Source organism: Sminthopsis crassicaudata, chromosome 1, assembly GCF_048593235.1.
Source record: "Sminthopsis crassicaudata isolate SCR6 chromosome 1, ASM4859323v1, whole genome shotgun sequence".
In the NCBI taxonomy this organism is placed as follows: domain Eukaryota; kingdom Metazoa; phylum Chordata; class Mammalia; order Dasyuromorphia; family Dasyuridae; genus Sminthopsis; species Sminthopsis crassicaudata.
The window spans coordinates 6,318,031-6,338,114 of NC_133617.1; the positions used below are offsets into that span (position 1 = coordinate 6,318,031).

Genomic DNA, 20,084 nt, shown 5'->3' on the forward strand with positions numbered 1-20,084 from the left:
CTGCCTGCCCCAGACCAGCCCCCCAATGCCCCTGCTGGCCCTAGGATCCCCATCTGGCCCACTCGTGGAGGCAAACCTCAGGAGCCACAGCCAATGAAGGAGGCCCCTGACGGATGCTCTGTTCCCCCTCCCAAAGGCAGAGCCAGCCCTTGAGCTGCAGCTTCAGGCTCCCAGACCCTGCTGCTCCTCAGTCTCCTCGCGGGCGGGGGGCTTTGCCCCCACCACACCAGCCAGCAGAGGGAGCCACGAGGGCCTCCAGAATCGGAAGGTAAACTTATCCTCTTTCTGCACCTTGACAGGGTCTCCAGCTCTTTATAAAATGTTTCTGTGACACACCAGGGATCCTCAGAGTGGGTACACGTGCCAATGGTGGCTTTGTGGCACTTTTCTACAGTGGCACTCTCATTGTCGTGAGCTGATCACTCGATCTTTTTTTTGAGGGGAGGGATACTAGCTCATGGACTGCATCAATTTTGAGTGAAAACCTATGGCAGGTTCAGGGCACTCCCCGCCGCTGGGGCCCCTTCAGGAAGAGATCTCCATTCGGCCGCTCCGTGGGTGTAAGATCTGCTGGGTTCGCTCCTGACGGGGGCTTTTGTCCCCCAGACTGCTGGATTGCATGTCGCAATAAGCACGTGCCCTTCCATGTATGGATGACGAAGGGAACCATCTTATCTAGTAAGTTTCTGCTTTTGTGTTTCTGCCACAGGGAGGGATCCCTTCTTGGGGAAGTCAGCAGGCTAGAATTAGGGCATTTCTTTTAGCCCCTTCCTCATGCCCGAAGATGAGCAGTATGGAGTCACCGTCACTCCAAGGGGCTGCTCCCGCAAATGGCCCAGGACGTGCACGCACCCGTGCGACCCACGAGGGGGCAGATGCCCTGCACGTGTTGGACACGTGACGCCCTCCTGGCCCCACTCCTGAGAAATCACTGTGGGCCTGAATGCGCCACTGAGCATGTGCAGCAATGGAAAGGCCTCTCTGGCCGTTGTCATGGAAACTGCGAGACGCAAGGCGGAGGTCGGCAGGAGGAGGCGCGGCCTCCACGTCACTGTCACTTCCGCTTCCGCTCCTCCCCTGCCGCGGCGCTGCGGTCAGCTTCCTAGGTCCTCTCGGTCCGCGGCCTTCTCGGCTCTGCGCCTTTAGCTGCTGCCGGGGCTTCGAGCCCTGTGTCCGGTCTGGTCCGGGTGAGTGGGCTCCGGAGGCGGGCGGCCAGAGAGGGCGAAGCGCCCGGAGACAGCGGGACGGGAGGAGACTGGAGGGAATCGGAGGGACTGGAGGGCTGGCCGAGGAGGGATCTGCGCATGTGCCGGCCGCCTCCGCGCCCCGCCTCCTGGGCGGGCGCAGGCTCCAATTGGTCAGGTCGGGCGAGGGCCCGGCCTGGCAGCCAATAAGCGATGTGGGCCCGGCTCGGGGCGGAGCATGCTGGGGGAGGGCTGGGGGGGTGGAGAAAGGTGTGGCCACTCTCCTTCAGGAGCTGCCTCTCCTGGGTCCCCTCCGAGCCCGAGCAAGGGATGCGGACTCCGGGTGGGGGGCTGCGGGTGCGAGGAACTGCCCTTTCTCTCCCCAGAATCGCCCGCCCCGAAGCCGGACCCGGAGAAGCTCCAGGAGATGGTGGACCCCCAGGTGAGGGGCAGCCAGTGGCCAGCGGGGGAAACTGAGGCCGGGGGGGGGGGGGACGGGACGGACGTGTGGTCAGGGAGGTTGTGCGTCAGGGGAGCAGATCTCGGGTGTGCCGGGTCCAGCCGCGGCCTCGTGACCCTGCGCGGGGGCTTCTTGGCCTTTCCCACTCCGGCTCATTTTACAGATGAGGAAACTGAGGCGCGGGGCCTGGCGCTGGGGACACAGCCGGGAAGGGTTTGAGGCTGGATTTGAACTCAGGTCTTGCTGACTCCAGGCCTGGCATAGAAATCAAAACATTGTAAAATACGAAGAATCCTATTGTTACATGGCGACAAAAATAGTACATTTACCAAATAACGATTTCCACAAGAAACCCGTTTGGCGAGAATCGTTATACTTTTTGCAACCCTCCTTCCTGTCCCAGTTAACGCTTGTGTGCTCGCCCTGCCACCTGCTCCTTGGGTGAGCGTGGAGGACACGCAGCCGGAGGTGGGACACATGCCGGGGTTACTGGGGAACGTGGAGGCCGGCGCGGGAGCACTTTGCCTTGGCTTCAGGATCGCCCTCTGGGCCCATGGTGGCCAGGCCTCTGGGGTCCAGCTTCAGGGGGAGCACGGAGGGGAATCCCACAGCGGGGGGGGGGGGGGGGGGGGCGGGGGCTGGGTCATGGTCAGTATCCACAGGCCCGGGGGAACGTTGTCTTCCGCTGTGACGTGACTCCAGATCTAGTGCAGAAGGAGATCCAGGAGCGCGAGCCTTGACGGGCGGAGGAGCGGGTTTCTGGGCAAACGTGGGCGGGGTCTGCTTTCAGGAGGCGGTGACATTCCAGGACGTGGCGGTGGACTTCACGCGGGAGGAGTGGGGGCGCCTGGATGCTTTGCAGAAGGAGCTGTACAAGGAGGTCACGCTGGAGAACTACAGGAACCTGGTGTGCCTGGGTAAGGGGGCTGGGAGATGGGGTCTGGCCCCGGCGGCAAAGCTTTGTGAGCACTCGGAGGTCGCTTCCCTCTCTCCCACACTTGGTTCCCTCCGGCCAAAGATTCTTTCCTAAAGTCCTAGGGCAGCTATCTGGAGATCCTGGGTGTCTGTGCCCTTGCCACAGATGGGCCCCCATAATTCATGCTATTTCTAAGCCTAAATTCATTCTGTGAATCATTCCCACCGTTCTCAGAAAACTAAGAGGTTAGAGCCGGCTCTGACTCCTGCGCTTTCCTGTTTGCAATGAGCAGGACTCGCCGTGTCCAAACCGGACGTGATCTCCCAGCTGGAGCAGGGGGAGGCACCTTGGACCCCCCAGAGAGAAGGCCCAAGATGCAGGTGTGCAGGTGAGTGAGGGGCACCGGCAGGGGAGGCTTGGCCAGAGACAGCTCGGGTGCCGTCAAGGGGGAAGGAAGCCTTTCACAGGTGTGGGGAGAAGGGCTACGGCTCTCTGACGTGAACTCTTCATCTCTCTGGGCACCAAGTCATTCCTCTCCATTCTTTCTCACGTGCCTGCTTGGTGGTCACCTTCTCCTCCCCCTGCCTCGTCTCCCTTAACCAGTCATTTCTCTTCTGTCTTTTAATGTGTACTTTGTCTTGAGAAAGATAATCACAGAGCTATCCTGTTTCCTTTACATTGTGGGATGGAAACATTGCTAAATGAAAAGGACCCTGGGATGGGAGTTAGGAGACATAGGTCTGCGTCCCACTTCTAGTTTAGTCAACAGTCTAGTAGGAAAGTTACTAAGTTTTTCATCTGAGTCTCAGTTTCCTGAAAGAGGCTCTAGAGAGATTTTGGCTACGGAGGCAGGGCTCTGAAAATGGAAGTAAGTTAAGGTCTGCTCAGGGTGGTCACTGGGCATGGGAGTATTGAACTGCCTCCTCCTAAAGACTTTTATATCTTCTGATATATATTGTTGGGGCCTGGGCTTCTTTTTGTTTTTTCTTTTGCAAATGTCTTCGTAATAGAGCTCAGCTCTGTCTTGAGCTCCCTTTCCATTATCTTCTTTTAAGTCTGCCAACAGATTGAATATTGAGTGATTGCCAGCTAACCATATACAATGTTTCTGGAGCCACTTATAAGCCACATCTACAATGCACAAAAGTGGGAATTAGCCCTTGGCTCTCCAGAGTTTTTAGCTCTAGATACAATAGATAAGGCTCAAAAGCAGCCGATAACACTGACCATCCCAGACTTCTGCTACAATGAGTTGTTGAGACAGTAAGCCCTTGAAGAATTCAGAGAAAGGGACATTCAGGGAGATGAGAAGGTCATCAAGAAAAATTTCACAGCCAATGGGGGCAGGGGGAGAAGATTGGCAGCCTTAGGAAGATTCTGTTACAAGTTTCCATGTGTGAGATAATGAGGGTCTAGATGCTTATCCCAGATGATGCCTCTTATTGTTCACTGTTACTTTTCCTTACTGTGTTCCTTTTCTTAGTGTTTTCCCTTGGTAATATCGTTCTTTCCTCTGTTTGACCTCCTCCTGCCTGCTTTTACACCAATCTGAAAGACCATATGTCACTGCCATGTACTGTCTTAACAAGGAGAGGTTGCTTTTTTCATTCAAATGACAACTGTTTATACTAAAGTCATGTTTTGTTTATCTCAGCATTGAAGATTAATGCAATCTGTGCCTTTTAATAATGTAATAACTATCTCTAACTGTACCTGTACATGTCGTATGACAGACACTTGAAGCTGGTCCCTATCAGACAGTAGAAAGAGCAGGTTATAGACCTTGAAAGAGTTAGGACAAGGGGCACTGAGAAAAAGACCCGGGATAATCAGAGCCATGATTCTTATAAGTACTTTCTTACACCACAGTAATTTATCTAGATTTATCTAGATTAAATATTTTTTATCTAGAATAATGAGCCAGAATCATAGAATCTGTGGAAACTGAGGAGCAGTTGAATCCAGCCTCCGACCCAATGCTGGATCTTCTTTATGTTATTCCCAATAAGGCTCTTGCAGCTCCTGATTAAATTTTCATATGTAGAAAGCTGATTCCATTGAGTCCTATTTCAGCTACTCTGTTATTAATTATGAGAGTCACTAAACACTTTAGATCCTTGTTTACTTATTTTTAAAATTTTAAGAATGATTTGCATAGTTTACTGAGTTACTGTGAGGTCATTAGGAAAACTTTTAAAAAAATAATTTATAAATTATTTGTTTACCTTTTAAAGTTTGACCATTTTTTTTTTGAGGGGGGTGGGCAACATGAGAGAGACGACTAAAAGTATAACATTGGGCAGAACAGATATTTACTTTTTTTTTTTCCCCCAGACTGGGAGATTAGGCCTGAAACTCCAAAACTCAACATTTTTATGGGTATGTCATCCCAAGACAGACTCCTAAGGGATGGTGCCTGTGTTTCCATCTTTGAAGAAGCCTGTGAATATGATGCCAAGTTAAAGAGGCAGCAAAGTAATAAAGAGAAAAAGTCTCAGCAAATAAAAATCACCCAAAGGAATTCTCTGACCACAGTGAGAAGCCACCCATATAATGAATATGGCAGAAACTTAGATCTAGCCCCTTCTCCACAACTGGGAGAACACATAGTAAAAAGTCTCCATAAATGTGACAAACACAGTAAGAGCTTCAGACTAAAACCAGACCTGAGCAAATGCAACAGAAACTGCTCGAAGAAAGCGTTTTCTAAGTACAGTAAATATGAGAAATCCTTCAGTTGTAATTCTAATGTTATTGAATGTCACAGAATTTGTACTGAAGAGAGACTTCATGAATATAGTGAATGTGGGAGCACCCTATGCCACAGTTCATCCATTATTTCTTATCAGAGAATTCAACCTGGAAAGAAACTTTATGAGTCTGATAAATGGGCAAAGACCTTTCCCCAGAACATAAAACTTCTGGAACAGCAGACAACTCATACTAGAAAAGAAGTCTATAAATGTAATGAATGTGGGAAGGCCTTTGGCCAGAGTGCACATCTTGCTCGACATGAGAGAAGTCATTCTGGAGAGAAACCTTATGGGTGTAATCAGTGTTGGAAGGCCTTCAGCCGGCGGTCACATCTCATTGAACATCAGAGAACACACACGGGAGAGAAACCTTATGAATGTAATCAATGTGGAAAGGCCTTCATCCGAGGCACACATCTTACTTTACACCAGAGAACACATAATGGGGAGAAACCTTACGAGTGTCACGAATGTGGGAAGGCCTTTCCCCAGAGCATACAGCTTCTTGGCCACCAGAGAATCCATACTGGAGAGAAACCTTATGAATGCAATTACTGTGGGAAAACTTTTAGACATAGCTCGTCCCTTAGTTCCCATCACAGAATTCATACTGGAGAGAAACCTTATGAATGTAATGAATGTGGGAAGGCTTTTAAACACAGCTCTTCCCTTACTTACCATCACAGGATCCATACTGGAGAAAAACCATATATATGTAACGAATGTGGGAAGGCCTTCCCCCAGACCATACAACTTATTGAACATCAGAGAATTCATACGGGAGAGAAGCCTTATGAATGTTATGAATGTGGGAAGACTTTTAGCCGGAGGACACAGCTTACCCGACATCAGAGAATTCACACTGGAGACAAACCTTATGAATGTAGTCAGTGTGGGAAAGCCTTTTGTCAGAAGGCCCAGCTTAGTAAACATCAACGAGTTCACAGTCAAGAGAAACCATATGAATGTAATGAATGTGGAAAGACTTTTAGATACACCTCTTCGCTGACATCTCATCACAGGATTCATACTGGTGAGAAGCCTTATCAGTGCAAGGAATGTGGGATGACTTTTGGCTGGAACACACAGCTTAGTAAGCACCAACGAATTCATACTGGAGAAAAATCGGTATTCTCTACCTAATGTTCTCTTCTTCCACCAGAAACAGAAGCCACGACCCTGTCTTTTTTATGCCCACTCATATTTTAGAGATAGAATATTAGAGTAGTAATACTGCTTAGGTAAAGGACCTTAGATTCATTTTGCAGACCAAAAGAATGAGGTTTAGAACAGCACATGACAGCCAAGGGCACATTCACAGCAGTGGTTTTTAACCATCTTACCCTGATTGGGAGGTATTAAGTCCTTTTGCCAGTCATCTTTAGACCTTCATGTCTCATTGTGGTGACTGTGCCAACAGATTTGTTTCTCGGCCCTAGAAACTGTTGGTTTTCCCATTGCCTCACCACCATGTCTTTGCTCTTCTGAGTATAAATGATAATAATTAGCATTTAGATTTGAATTAAGGTTTACAAAACGTTTTACAAGCATTTTGCCATTTTATTCTCAAACAACCACCCTGGATGGAAGGTGCAATTATTTTCCTCATTTTATAGGTGAGCAGATTGAGGCAGACAGAGGTTAATTGATTTGCGCAGAATCACTCAGATTATAAATTTGAAGTCTGAAATTTTGTATCTCTTCCATCATCCAGGGTTAATCAAAGCTTATTTTCTGGTTACTAAAATCCCTCCTGACCTCAAGGAGCACAAAATCCTTTTATCTTTTCATCAGGCCTTTCTCCAAGATAACATCCAGCTATTCACCTGACACTTAAGTAGCTTTTAATTTTTAAAACAAAAGTTTTTTATTTTTCAAAATACATGCAAATGCATTTCAGCATTCTCCCTTACAAAATCTTGTGTTTCAAATTTTTCTCTCCCTCTCTCCAGATAGCAATCCAATATACTTAGACATGTACATTCTTCTAAACTTATTTCCATTTTATCATGCTGCACAAGAAAAATCAGATCAAAAATGGAAAAAAAATGAGAAAGGAAGAAAAACAAGACACTAGCAACAACAACAAAAAAGTGAAAATACCATGCTGTGCTCCACATTCGGTCCCTATAGTTCTCTCTCTGGATGCACACTGCTCTCTCTCCATCACAAGTCTATAGTAATTGCCCTGAATCACCTCATTGTTGAGAAGTCCATCACAGTTGATCATCACATAATCTTGTTGCTGTGTACAATGTTCTCTTGGCTCTACTCACTTCACTTAGCTTCAGTTCAACTTAGGTAGCTTTTAAGGTTATAAAGTGCCTTTACACATCATATCTCCCTTGATCCTCACAACAATCCTATGAAAATAGATGCTGACAGGATTGACTTGCCCGTGCTCACACAGCTGGGAAATATTCATGTAGGTTCCATGCTAGGCGTCTCCTTATTCTAGTCTTGGGTTGTCACTACCACATATGATACTTCTCTTTAGTGAATCCATCCCAGTTCTCGATTTAGTTATAGAATCTCCTCAGAAATGTCATCTGGCAAACACCTTCCCAAGTGGTTTGAAAAGCACTTGACTAGGGATGACTAGGAAGGAGGTTTGGTTCCGTATTTTTGTTTAAGGATGAAAGGTGAGGTGACTTCTCCACCCTCTGACTGATTACTGAAGCCAGATTGGATCTCAGAGCTTCCGAGCTTCTCATGGCAGTGCTCTATGCATAATAGAGCAATGACAAAAGTTATACCACAGAGGATTGGATTTTAGTTTTAAATAGTTAAAATCTTGAGACCTAATCTTATGAGCTGATGCAAAGAATAGCTTGTTCTGGTGCTAGGACATGTTCAGAGATAAGACATAACAAGCTGGAAGAGATCAAGGTAACCAAATGATCTTTCCCCAAGATCCAACAGGTTTCTCCCCATTTTAACATCCCTTTCTAGCATCTGGGCAGTAGCCAGTTTTTACTTGAGTTCTCTAGCCATTATCCAGTGCTCAGATGACAGTTTTATTCTTGAATACTGTAAATTGAAGATGCCTCTGACATGAAACCTGTAGGATATCTCTAGAGAATAAAACACATTTTTTTGCAGGGCATTTTGAAGAAGTGCTTGTTGATTGCTCACAAATAGTTGAAAATGTCTAGTAAATATTGTGTTTGGAAATTTTCTATTATCGCTTCAATCTTAAGTAAAGTTACTTTTACCTGAGTTTGTGTATGTACCCTAATTAATTGTCTTGAGAACTTCTGAATCCAGCTCAAACTGGATAAAGGTGTCTTTAGTCAAGAGATTCATAGAAAGGCACAAGTCGTTTGTGTGTGATTGAAGAGTTGGTTTTCTTCACTAATATAAAGACCTAAGTTTCAAACCCTGGAGTTTGTTTTTGTTTTGTTTTTTTCTCTTCTGGTCTGTTTTTCTACTTCCTCGGATCTGACTTTCCAAGCAGAAGATTCCCCTACCCCACTCCAACCTCCTTCATTTTCCTGCTTACCTGTTGAGTAGTGAGGCTCCCAGTATTGGAAATGTATGCCAGCCACTAGAAGAGGCACTATGTAAATTGTTCCATATGCCTTTTAAGTTTAAAACCTGCAAAGAAAAAGTGAAACCTAATTAAAGCCCACATGTAAGGTTACAAAACTAGACTGGAAGGTGTCTGGAGATACTAGAAGTAAAGAAAATTTATATCTTCTTTGCTTTCCTATCCCTGGTTGATGGTTTTCTTAACACCTCTCATTCTCCAGTCACCTACTGATTCTATGGAGTACTCCAGAATTTTGAAAGGATATCAATATTGTAATAACAAATATCCTCTTTATCTCCATATATATAATTTTTTACATATATATATATGTTAAAAATTATATTGGTTATATATGTATATAAAACCAATTAGCAAATTTTGCCTTTTCTGCCCATCTTGCATATGACTCTTGTTGACACAGCTACCACTTTGTTTCAGACACTCATCACCTCCCACCTAGATTATTTCAACAGCCTCTTAATTTCCCTCCATCCTACATACAGCCAAAAAAGATTAAGTATCTACTATGTGCCAAGCACTGAGCTAAGTAGTGGGGATACAAAAAGTCCTTGCTCTCAAGGAGCTCACAGCCTACTGGGAGAAATTAGGAAACAAAAAGATTTAAGCAAGGGTTTTTCTCTAGTATAAACATGTTGTGTGTTGGGGAAGATCTTCCCACTCTCATCACATTCATAAAGTTTCCCTCCAACATGAATTTCCTGATATTTGGTAAGACTTGTACTCAACTCCTTAAAAATAAAATTGGTGAAATAAAAAAAGAAAGCATCTTTTAAAAAATTGCAAAACGGAAAAACAATTCACTGAAAAAATGAAATTCAATGGAAATTTAAATGGAAAAATAAAATTCACTGAATGGAATCAATGGTAGTTTGAATCAACTACCCAGCAAAATTAACCATTATCTTTCAAGGGAAAAGACAGACATTCAGTGAAAGAGGGGATTTTCTAGTGAGAAAGACTTTTCCTGCTGACTCTTCATTCTGTCCTGAGATATTAATCTTCACTGCTCCAAAATGTGTTGTTAGAAATGATTGTAAGTTGTTTGGAGGGGGTTGGGGCATGACTCTGGGGAGCTCTGTCAATTTAGCATCTGAAGACTACCAATTTTCTGTAAAGGAAATGTTCCATGTTTGGATGCTTAGTATACAACATATATTATAATGAAAAATCTAGCTATTTCATTTCTAAAATGCTGGTACCTTGAGATTTACATAAAGAATACCATGAGTCCTCATCTGTGATATTTTTTTTTGTTTTGCCATTGAGAAGATTGAAACATTTCTTTTTTAGGGCCAAATTTAGATAGTTAATCTTCTATCTTTATGTATTGCAGATCGACAAGACAATGATTATCTGATGGTCTTGAAACTATGAACAATTATGAACCAGTAAAGTCCATTTTGACTGGGCCTCAGTTTCTCAGGATGCTTGTATCCAAGGCTAATCAATACAAAGATTAGGTATTACATCCCCTATACAGACTGGCACATTGTTCATTTTTTTTTTTTGCCTGATTGCTTAATCTTTGTTTGTTTTAGAAAGTATTCTCATTTTGGGCTACAATAATATCTTTCCTTCTGGATGGCAGAGGAGTCTCCTATTTATTACAAATAGGTTTTTTTTTTTGTTTAAAATGGTATAAAATGTAGGCTATGAGGGATTTTACACCTTTGAACAGAATACAAAAGCCATTGCATGATTCTACATCCAGAAACCACCCCACTGTGTGCTAGAGGACTGAACACCAAAACTGTCCCTTGGTGTACTGTTTGCTTTCCCTTGTTTTGTGTGATAAAGTTTTTTACCTGCTAACAATGTGGAGCTCATCTGAACTTTCCTATACCAGCCCAGGTGCTAACATCATTCATAATTCCTGTTAAAGGACAGGTCAATTCTCCGAGAGCCTCCACAGGTGTGGATTATAACATCTGAAGGAATTGTAAGGCAGCCTTTGCTGACACAGGTGTTGCGGACTGGGAATGAGATAAATTGGAGGCAGAGAGATGAGGAGGAAGATCAGAGAACAGCAACTGCCTCTCAGTCTCCTTGTACCATCCTCTCACATGAGAAGATGCATTCTGGGTTGGATCTCCAATAGCCACTGTCAGATGGCTCCCATGTATTCTAACAGCTCTCCTGCATCACAACAAAGTCCAACACTGGATAGAGTATTTTTGGATTTATTTGATTATTTCTTAAGCTATACTGCTTGTAATAATACTTTTTAAAATTAAAGCTTTTTATTTTCAAATCATATGTATGGATAATTTTTCAGCATTGATGCTTGCAAAACCTTGTGTTCCAATTTCCTCTCCCCTCATCCCCTCTCCTAGATGGCAAGTAATCCAATATATGTTAAACATAGTAGAAATATATGTTAACTTCAGTATATGCATACATATTTATACAATTGTCTTGCTGCACAAAAAATCAAACAGGAAAAAATGAGAAAGGAAATAAAATGCAAGAAAACAACAGAAAAAGTGAAAATTCTATGTTGTGAACCATACTCAGTTCTCTCAGTTCTCACAGTTCTTTCTCTGGGTGTAGATGGCTCTCTTCATCACAAGATCATTGGAAATGGAATCAATCATCTCATTGATGGAAAGAGTCATGTCCTTCAGAATTGATCATCGTATAATATTGATGTTGCCATGTACAATGATCCCCTATTTCTGCTCTTTCACTCAACAACACTTCATGGAAGTCTCTCCAGGCCTCTCTGAAATCCTCCTGCTGGTCATTTCTCATAGAACAATAGTATTCTATAGCATTCATATACCATCATTTATTCAGCCATTCTCCAATTGATGGGCTCTGGCCACTACAAAAAGGCCTGCCACAAACATTTTTGCACATGCGGGTTCTCTTCCTTCCTTTAAGACACTCTTTGGGATTATACTGTACTAATTAGAGTGAATTAATCTGTTTGAAGTATCTTGCATTTTGCAGATTGAATAAAGATTTCTGTCTGGACCTACATTTGGAATGCAGAATTCTCTGAAGAAATTCCCCATCCTGTATAACTATGAGGCAGATTCAAATAAGGAATGACATCACTGCTTCCTTCCCAAGGCTCTGACCTTCTATATGTTTCAGAAGTTCTGGAGTTGGTTTCTGTCTGTGTAGCTGTTTTCATTCTCTTTCTTGACATTTCTTGTTCTTTGAATGTTTGTGAAGTTTTAAAAAGTCAAAGTCAATAACTGTGTGCTTAGCTATATTTTCCTCATATCACTTATCTTCTATTTCCTCTGATCCTTGATTTCCCCCATATATTTTTCCAAATACATGAAAAGATAGTTTTAAAATTTTGTGTTCCAGGGCAGCTAGGTGGCTCAGTGAATAGAGCACCAGCCTTGAATTCAAAAGGACCCGAGTTCAAATCTAGTCTCAGACACTTAAGACTTCCTAGCTGTGCAAGTCACTTAACCCCAGCCTCAGGGAAAAAGAAAAAAAAAATTGTGTTCCATTTTTTCTCCTCCTATCCCTTATCTCCTCTATCTTCAAGACAGCAAGTAACCTGCTATCCATTAAATATGTGCAGTTCTTTTAAAAATATTTTCATATTTGGCATGTTGTGCAAAAAAAGTCAAATTGAAAGGAGGAAAAATCATGAGAAAGAAAAAAAAAAACAAGCAAACAATAACAACAACAACAAAAATGAAAATACTATGCTTTGAGCCACATTCAGTCTTCATAATTCTCTTTGGATGGAGATGGCATTTTCCATCTCAAGTCTACTGGGATTGCCTTGAATGACTGCATTGTTGAAAAGCACCAATTCCATCCCAATCAGCTATTAATAGTTAGATAATGTGTTCTTTTGGTTCTGCTCACTTCAACATCCGTTCATGTAAGTCTTTTCTGACTTTTCTGAAATGGCCTGAATAATCATTTCTTTTAGAACAATTATGTTCCATTACATTCATATATTATAATTTATTCAGCCATTCCCCAAATGATGGGTATCCACTCAACTTTCAGTTCCTTGCCACTACAAAAAAGGCTGCTATAAACATATTTGCACATATGGGTCATGTTCGTTCTTTTATGATTTTTATGGGATACAAATCCGGTAATGGGGATCAAAGGGTATATACAATTTGTTAGCCATTTGGGCAGAATTCCACATTGCTTTCCAGAATGGTTGGATCGTTTTACAATTCCACCAACAAAGTGTTTTCCCACATCCCCTCCAATATTTATCATTTTCTTTTCCTATTACTTAGCCAATCTGATAAGTGTGAAGCACTTCTTAATTGTCTTAATTTGCACTTCTCTAATAGTGATTTAGAGCATTTTTTTGTCTAGAAGTAATTTTAATTTTTTTTGTCTATAACTTTCTATTCATATCTTTTAACCATTTATCAACTGGAGAATGGCTTGTCTTACTCTTCATTGGTAGTAAGTTTACCCTTTTCATTTTTAGTACAGGTAATTTGGCTTTCTTCTTTCCTTTTTCTAATAAAATTAATCAAAAGTTTATTTTATTGATTTTTTCATAAAATCAACTCAGTTTTATATATTAGTTCAATAGTTTTCTTATTTTTAATTTTATTAATCTCTCCTTTGATTTTCAGAATTTCTAATTTGGTATTTAATTGGGGGTTTCAATTCTTTTTTCTAGTTTTTTTTAGTTCATGCACAATTTATTGATCTTCTCTTTCTCTGTTTTATTCATATTAGCATCTAGAAATATAAAATTTCCCCTAAAAACTTCTTTGGCTATGTCTCATAGATTTTGATATATTGTCTTAATAATTTCATTCTCCTGGATGAATTTATTGGTTCTTTCTATGATTTGTTATTTGACACATTCATTCTTTTGGATTAGATTATTTAGTTTACAGTTAATTTTTGGTTTATTTTTCATGGCCCTTATATACATTATTATCTGATAAAGATGCATTTATTATTTCTGATTTTTTGCATTTTATTGTGAAGTTTTTGTGCCCTAATACATATTTTACTTTTTGTGCAAATGGCATGTCCTGATTTTAAAAAAGTATATTCTTTTTGTCCCCAATTTTCTCCAGAGACCATCCATTCACTTAAAAAAAAGTACCATTCTTAATTTAACAACATTTAGATTATAAGACAAATTGTAACAAAAAAGCTGACATAATTGTTCACCAAATTACACAATATAAGAAATTTAGAAACCATAACCATAAACATTATGTATTATCAATCGAGTGATCTCTTACAAATCTCTTTAATTTCAAAATACCAATTTATTAATATAACACAATATAGAACTATATTAAGTACAAACAATAGACTTCAGATAATACCAACTGAAATTTCAAATTATCACATATAAAAACCATTAATCTTATTATTTTTGGCATTATAAACCTGCTTTTGTGTTATTAGGTATTGAACATTACCTCCAATTATATAATAAAATAATGTTGTGCTTAGTAAATGCTAGTCCCTGTGTTAAGCACTTTACCATTATTATATTAGTTTAATTTCCCAACAGGAAAAAACCATGATCCTGGAGCAGCATTGTGATATAAAGTGTTCAAAATACTCCATCCAATTTTACATCTTCTATGCTATATATGTGTGTGCAGAGAACTATAGATGCATTTTTCCTATTAGGATGTAGGTTTCCTACAGGAAGAAATGTTTTATTTTTGGTTTTGTATACCAAATGCTGTATTTGGAAGACAATAGAGAAGTCATTAAACGCTTATTGACTTACACATTTATGTGTATTAGCATGTTTTAGGTGCTATTATAGATCAGGAATTTTGCTGAAGACTTTACAAGTATTATACTATTTGTTTTTTTTAATTAATTTTATAATTATAACATTTTTTTACAACATTATCCCTTGTACTCCCTTCTGTTCCAAATCTTCCCCTACTTCCCTCTACCCCCTCTCCTAAATAGCAGGCATTCCCATAGATATTAAATATGTTATAGTATATCCTAGGTACAATATATATGTGCAGAACCGAATTTTGTTGTTGTTGTTGCAAAGGAAGAATTGGATTCGGAAGGTAAAAATAACTTGGGGAGAAAAACAAAAAAATGCTAACAATTTACACTCATTTCCCAGTGTTCCTTCTCTGGGTGTAGCTGATTGTGTCCATCATTGATCAATTGGAATTGGATTAGCTCTTCTCCATGTTGAAGATATCCACTTCCATCAGCATACATCCTCGTACAGTATCATTGTTGAAGTGTATAATAATCTCCTGGTTCTGTTCATTTCACTCAGCATCAGTTGATGTAAGTTTCTCCAAGCCTCTCTGTATTCTTCCTGCTGGTCATTTCTTACAGAACAATAATATTCCATAACCTTCATATACCACAATTTACCCAACCATTCTCCAATTGATGGACATCCATTCATCTTCCAGTTTCTAGCCACTACGAAAAGGGCTGCTGCCAACATTTTGGCACATACAGCTCCCTTTCCCCTCTTTAGCATTTCCTTGGGAGTATTATACTATTTGATTCACAAACAATTGTGAGAGCCACATGCTATTTTTTCTTGATTTTTCAGTTGAGGAAACTGAGATAGACAAAAGTTGGCTCAGACTTGTTTATAATCACAAAATCAGTGTCTGTGAAATAGGATTTTAAATAAATATTGCTGATTGAGCAGCTAGTGGATTGAGTGCAAGACCTGGATCTGCTATCATACACTTATTAGCTGGGTAACCATGGACAAGGCACTTAATTTTGTTTATCTCAGTTTCATCTCTAAAATAAGTTGTAAAATGAGAAAATGGCAAAATCTTTCCTGTATTGTTGCTAAGAAAACCCAAAAGGAGTTACAAAGAGTTGGACATGATTGTAAATGAATGAACAATAGCAATAATTTTCTGACTCCAGGTCCAGTGATTTATTCATTGTGTAACTTAGCTATTAAAGTTCTGTAGATGTATGTATGCATGTATCATTGAATTTTGCAAATCTTAATGATGGTGTGGAGTCCTGAGCTTTGTAGGGCTCCAACAGCCAGAGAAGATATATTTCCCGTTTCTGGCCTTTTCTTTTGCCAAAATATGCAATTTTCACTCCTTGGCCCTGACTCATCAAGCTTTTAAGCTCCCTTTAACCTTTATGTCCCTGTCCAAGTTCCTCATTCATCACATAGCTTTTTCTCAGCCAACAATAACTTTTCACTGACTTTTGCTACAAGTTTTAACCTCTGAATTTCCCTGCTTCTACCATTTTGAGAGGTGAAATATGCTTTTCTCCACATGCATCAATGATATAATGCATAATGTCTGATTTAGACTCAGGAAGACCTGAATTTGAATCTTTCCTCGGTTACATATTTATTGTGAGATCCTAGTGAAAACATTGGATCTTTCTCTGGACTGTTTGAATGTTTCTTCATTAAAATGGTGACAAAAGCACCTATTTCACAGAAGAGTTGTGAGAATGAAATTGGATTACTGTAAAATGCTTAAGACATTACATAAATACTCGCTTGTATTATTAGTGGATCATTCTACTTATTAATAATATGGGCAAGACGTTTTTACTTTGTTTCTTATCTCTAAAATCATATGTTTATTTTTTCTGGTTCTAAATTCTCTAAGCACGTCAATATGGCAAAATATCAGGCACCAGGTGGACTAGTGTTCTCTGATGTCCCATTTTTGTTCCCTGAGTCTCTTTATATGATCCCAACTGTGGGGAAAGGCTGAACTTGCGAATTCATCAAAGTACAAAGTGTTTCCCGGTCACGAGTCCTGTGGACTTTCAGCCCAGCTGCCTCTCTTTGATCCTGTTTGTTCACATCAGACTCTAGTTCCAGGATTCTTCAGCCCCTTGGGTGACACGGGAGCACATAACCACCTCCATGAAGGCACCTGCCCGTAGTCTCTGTTGATAACAGGGACAGAGATTCCAAAACATGTTTTTCCACCTGCGTTTTCACCTTGGATGCAGGGGACACAGCTGGAGATGCCTGAGGCAGGAATGGTCCCGAGAGCTCTTCATGGACCTGCATGTCTCTGTGGGCAGAATTGTCAGCGACTAACCATAAGATCACTGAGATACAGACTGAAATTTAGTGGCCAGAGAAGTCTGATAATCACCTCCTTGGTCTTGTATCAATGTCCTTGTCTGAGCATAGCTAGCATCCTGTTGGGTTTCCTCAATTGTGGAGGGAGAATTTGAGCTGGCCATTCGCCTCAGACAAGACAAGTCTTTTCTCAGTAGACCAAACCTCAAATGGTTGACTTCTCTTTATTTCTGGCAGTTCTTTGGTTCCTGTCAGACTTGAGGCTTTATTTAACGGTCAGGGATATATGGCCTTTTGTTCGGAAACACTTTTCTCCGCTGCTTTCTGTCCTGAGCCTGTCATTGCTCCTGAAGCTTCCAGCCTCTGACAGCAGGACAGAGCAGCCCCTCTGTTTTCCCCAAATCAGCCCCAGCCTTGTCAGAAATGGGGATGTCATGATTGGAACTTTTCTCCCCATGTATACAGTTGAAGTGAGAAGTTTCACAGGAGCAGAATTCTTTGAGAGTAAACCTGACAAGGATTGTAGGGATTATAAGTAAGTGGCAGCCTTATTGTCTGAGCCTCAGAAAGGGCTGAGGATTAGAGTCCTTTATGGAAGGGGTGGGCAGGAAGGGCTGTCCTTGCCTGCTGACCGCAGGCTCTCTTCCTTCCCTTCTCTGACTTCTGTTGCTCATAGTTTCCATCCTCTGATTTTCTTTCAGGTAAAGAGTCAAAGATTTATGTCTGTTTGTCTCCCTGTCTTTTGTATTTTCTTGTCTCCTCCTCTGTGTCTGTATTTACATCTCTGTCTGTCTCTTCTTGATTATCTTGAAGCAGTGGAGAGATCTGGAGCTGTGTCTCAGCCCTGCTTATGTTGTGAACAGCTCCCATAAATACAAGAACCAGTACCTAGAGATGCAAATTCAGATAGAAAGAGTGAATAACTTTACCATAGAAATTGGATTTTGGTCTAAACTCTCTCTCTCTCTCTCTCTCTCTCTCTCTCTCTCTCTCTCTCTCTCTCTCTCTCTCTCTCTCTCTCTCTCTCTCTCTCTCTCTCTCTCTCTTTCTCTCTCTCTCTTTCTCTCTCTTTCTCCTTCCAGGAATAGCCTGCACAGTTTCACTGTGAGGCCCCTGGCAAGTTAGATCTGACAAGGGATTTGCAGCAATGGTTTTGGGAGATGAAGGGTGGGATACAGAAGATGGGAATGTTGACCTCTTCTGTATGTCTCTGGGTCTGTTCTTCTCTAGTGCTTTTATGTTCTTTCTGCATTTTACATTCCCTTTCTCTTTTTGTTCTCCCTCTTCCATATTTTTATCTCCATTGGTCTAAAATAAGGAAATGTTTTAGTGTCTGCTTATATTTCTTGAATATTTAAAGATATTCTTAATTCTTCTCTTCTGGTTTTTTTTCGGGGGGGGGAAATAGGGAGATATTCACAAGGATACAGGGTGAAAAAGGAAGAAGGACACACTTTGGTATTGTGGGATCTTGGATAGAGTTTGTTGTCTGAGGAAGTAAAGAGGGTAGAATGATATAGGGTTATTATCTGGAACAAGCAGAATTAATCTTTGGGATCAGGGACCATAGGGGCTCATACCTGGGTGTTGGTCAAAGTTCAGGACTGATGCTGACTAAAGCTTGGTGAGGGTATAGGGAAATTGTGAGCGATCTGATATTTACCTTTTGGCAGTCACTTCTGGCTCAGTATTTACATGATAACTGAGGATTTCATTCATTTATTTATTTTTAATTTTGGAGGACTTCTTTATTTATCTCTTGGGAAAGCTACAATATTTTTATAGGAAATATTATGGTGGGGATTCCTTGTGAGAATGTTAGATTAGATGACTTCTGGGTTGACTTCAAAATTTCAAACTCTGAGTCTGAAAAGCTAGATGCTCATTATATCTCTGTTAAATGAATGAATGAATTAGTGAGTGAATGATTGAGTGACTCTGGCAGACAGCCATACTAGGAACTCAAAGAAAATAGTCTTCAACATTCCAATCACAGGAGAGAAACAGTAGAGGGGTAAGGGAGGCTATCATTAATAGACTCAGAATGAGGTAGAGTTTATAGGTTTGACCCTTATGTGGCTGTACCATCTTCCTTTCTTAAGCGAATTATTTTTACAGGCTTTGTTAATGATGTCTGACTGTCCTCTTTAGGTGGCTATATAAAAATTACCAACAAGCTCTGGCCCTAATGTTTGCTGTTGAGGAGATCAACAAGAACCCTAACCTGTTGCCCAACCTGACCCTGGGATTCCACCTCTACAACACCTACCACAGTGATGAGAGGACCTTGGAGAGCTCCCTGAGGTGGCTGTCCGGGCAGGACCAGCTCATCCCTAACTACAGCTGTTGGAAGGAAGAGAAGTCTGTCGTTGTCCTTGGAGGAGCCACATCAGCTCTGTCTGTCCAGATGGGGACCCTGCTCGAGCTCTTCAAGTATCCACAGGTGGGTAATATTGACCCTGACACCTTCCGAGGCTTTCTCAGACCCCTGAGGCCATTGTGGTACCACGGTTAGAGAACGAACCTCAGAATCAGGAGGGCCAAGTTTGAGAAGCTACCTCGGCTCCATAATGGCTGTATGACTCTGGCTTAACCTCCCTTAACCTCGCAGTCCTCTAAGTAACTTGCAGAGGCTGTAACTTTTAGATAAGGGGCTAACATGCACTGGTAGAAATTGTGCCTCACCTGAAAATTCCTACATCATCAGGACAATTTTGAAAACTTTCACAAGGGAGGGAGTGAATCTGCCCTTGAGCATTGCACTTTGTTTGCTATCCAAGACGATGTTAATTAACTTTTATCACAAGGAGATATTTTAGAGATTTTGCAGGCCTAATTCCCCATTATCCAAAAAAGTCCCCAAGCATCCGGGGGATGATTCCCTAAAGGTTCAGATATAATTAAGGGAGCTGGGAGTATAAACCATGAGTTTTTACTATTAGTTCATTGCTCTAAGCACTAAGTCACATTATCTGTGTTTCATCCTCATGTGACATATTGTCTATGATTATTACTATCAGTTTGCTTTTCCTAAATGATATATTGATATATATATATATATATATATTTTTTTTTTTTTTTTGATAAAAAGGATTATTGAGCATTGGTGTGGAAAGTGCAGCTTCTGGGGGGTAATGATGAGAATTTCTTTTAATAGTTGGAGAGGAGAAAGAAAGGGTACTTTAATGAGATAACCTGTTCACTAAGAAAAAAATTCTGCTC

General features: G+C 41.3%; 1 protein-coding gene across 1 annotated transcript; it reads left to right on the forward strand.

The window, feature by feature from the left end:
* The first annotated feature begins 967 nt into the window (after positions 1–967).
* LOC141542428 (uncharacterized) lies at positions 968–11,114 on the forward strand. Its single transcript, XM_074266854.1, has 5 exons — positions 968–1,187; positions 1,571–1,626; positions 2,435–2,561; positions 2,853–2,948; positions 4,895–11,114. Exons 1-5 carry the CDS (start codon positions 968–970, stop codon positions 6,454–6,456), a joined length of 2,061 nt encoding a protein of 686 aa, XP_074122955.1. The 3' UTR covers positions 6,457–11,114.
* The last annotated feature ends 8,970 nt before the right edge of the window (positions 11,115–20,084 follow it).

Excerpts from the sequence above, each read along its gene's own strand:
- LOC141542428 (XM_074266854.1), top strand. The coding sequence starts at position 968 with ATGGAAAGGCCTCTCTGGCCGTTGTCATGGAAACTGCGAGACGCAAGG. Across the intron at positions 1,188-1,570 it reads CTGTGTCCGGTCTGGTCCGG|AATCGCCCGCCCCGAAGCCG; the intron begins GTGAGTGGGCTC and ends TTCTCTCCCCAG. Across the intron at positions 2,949-4,894 it reads CCCAAGATGCAGGTGTGCAG|ACTGGGAGATTAGGCCTGAA; the intron begins GTGAGTGAGGGG and ends TTTTTCCCCCAG.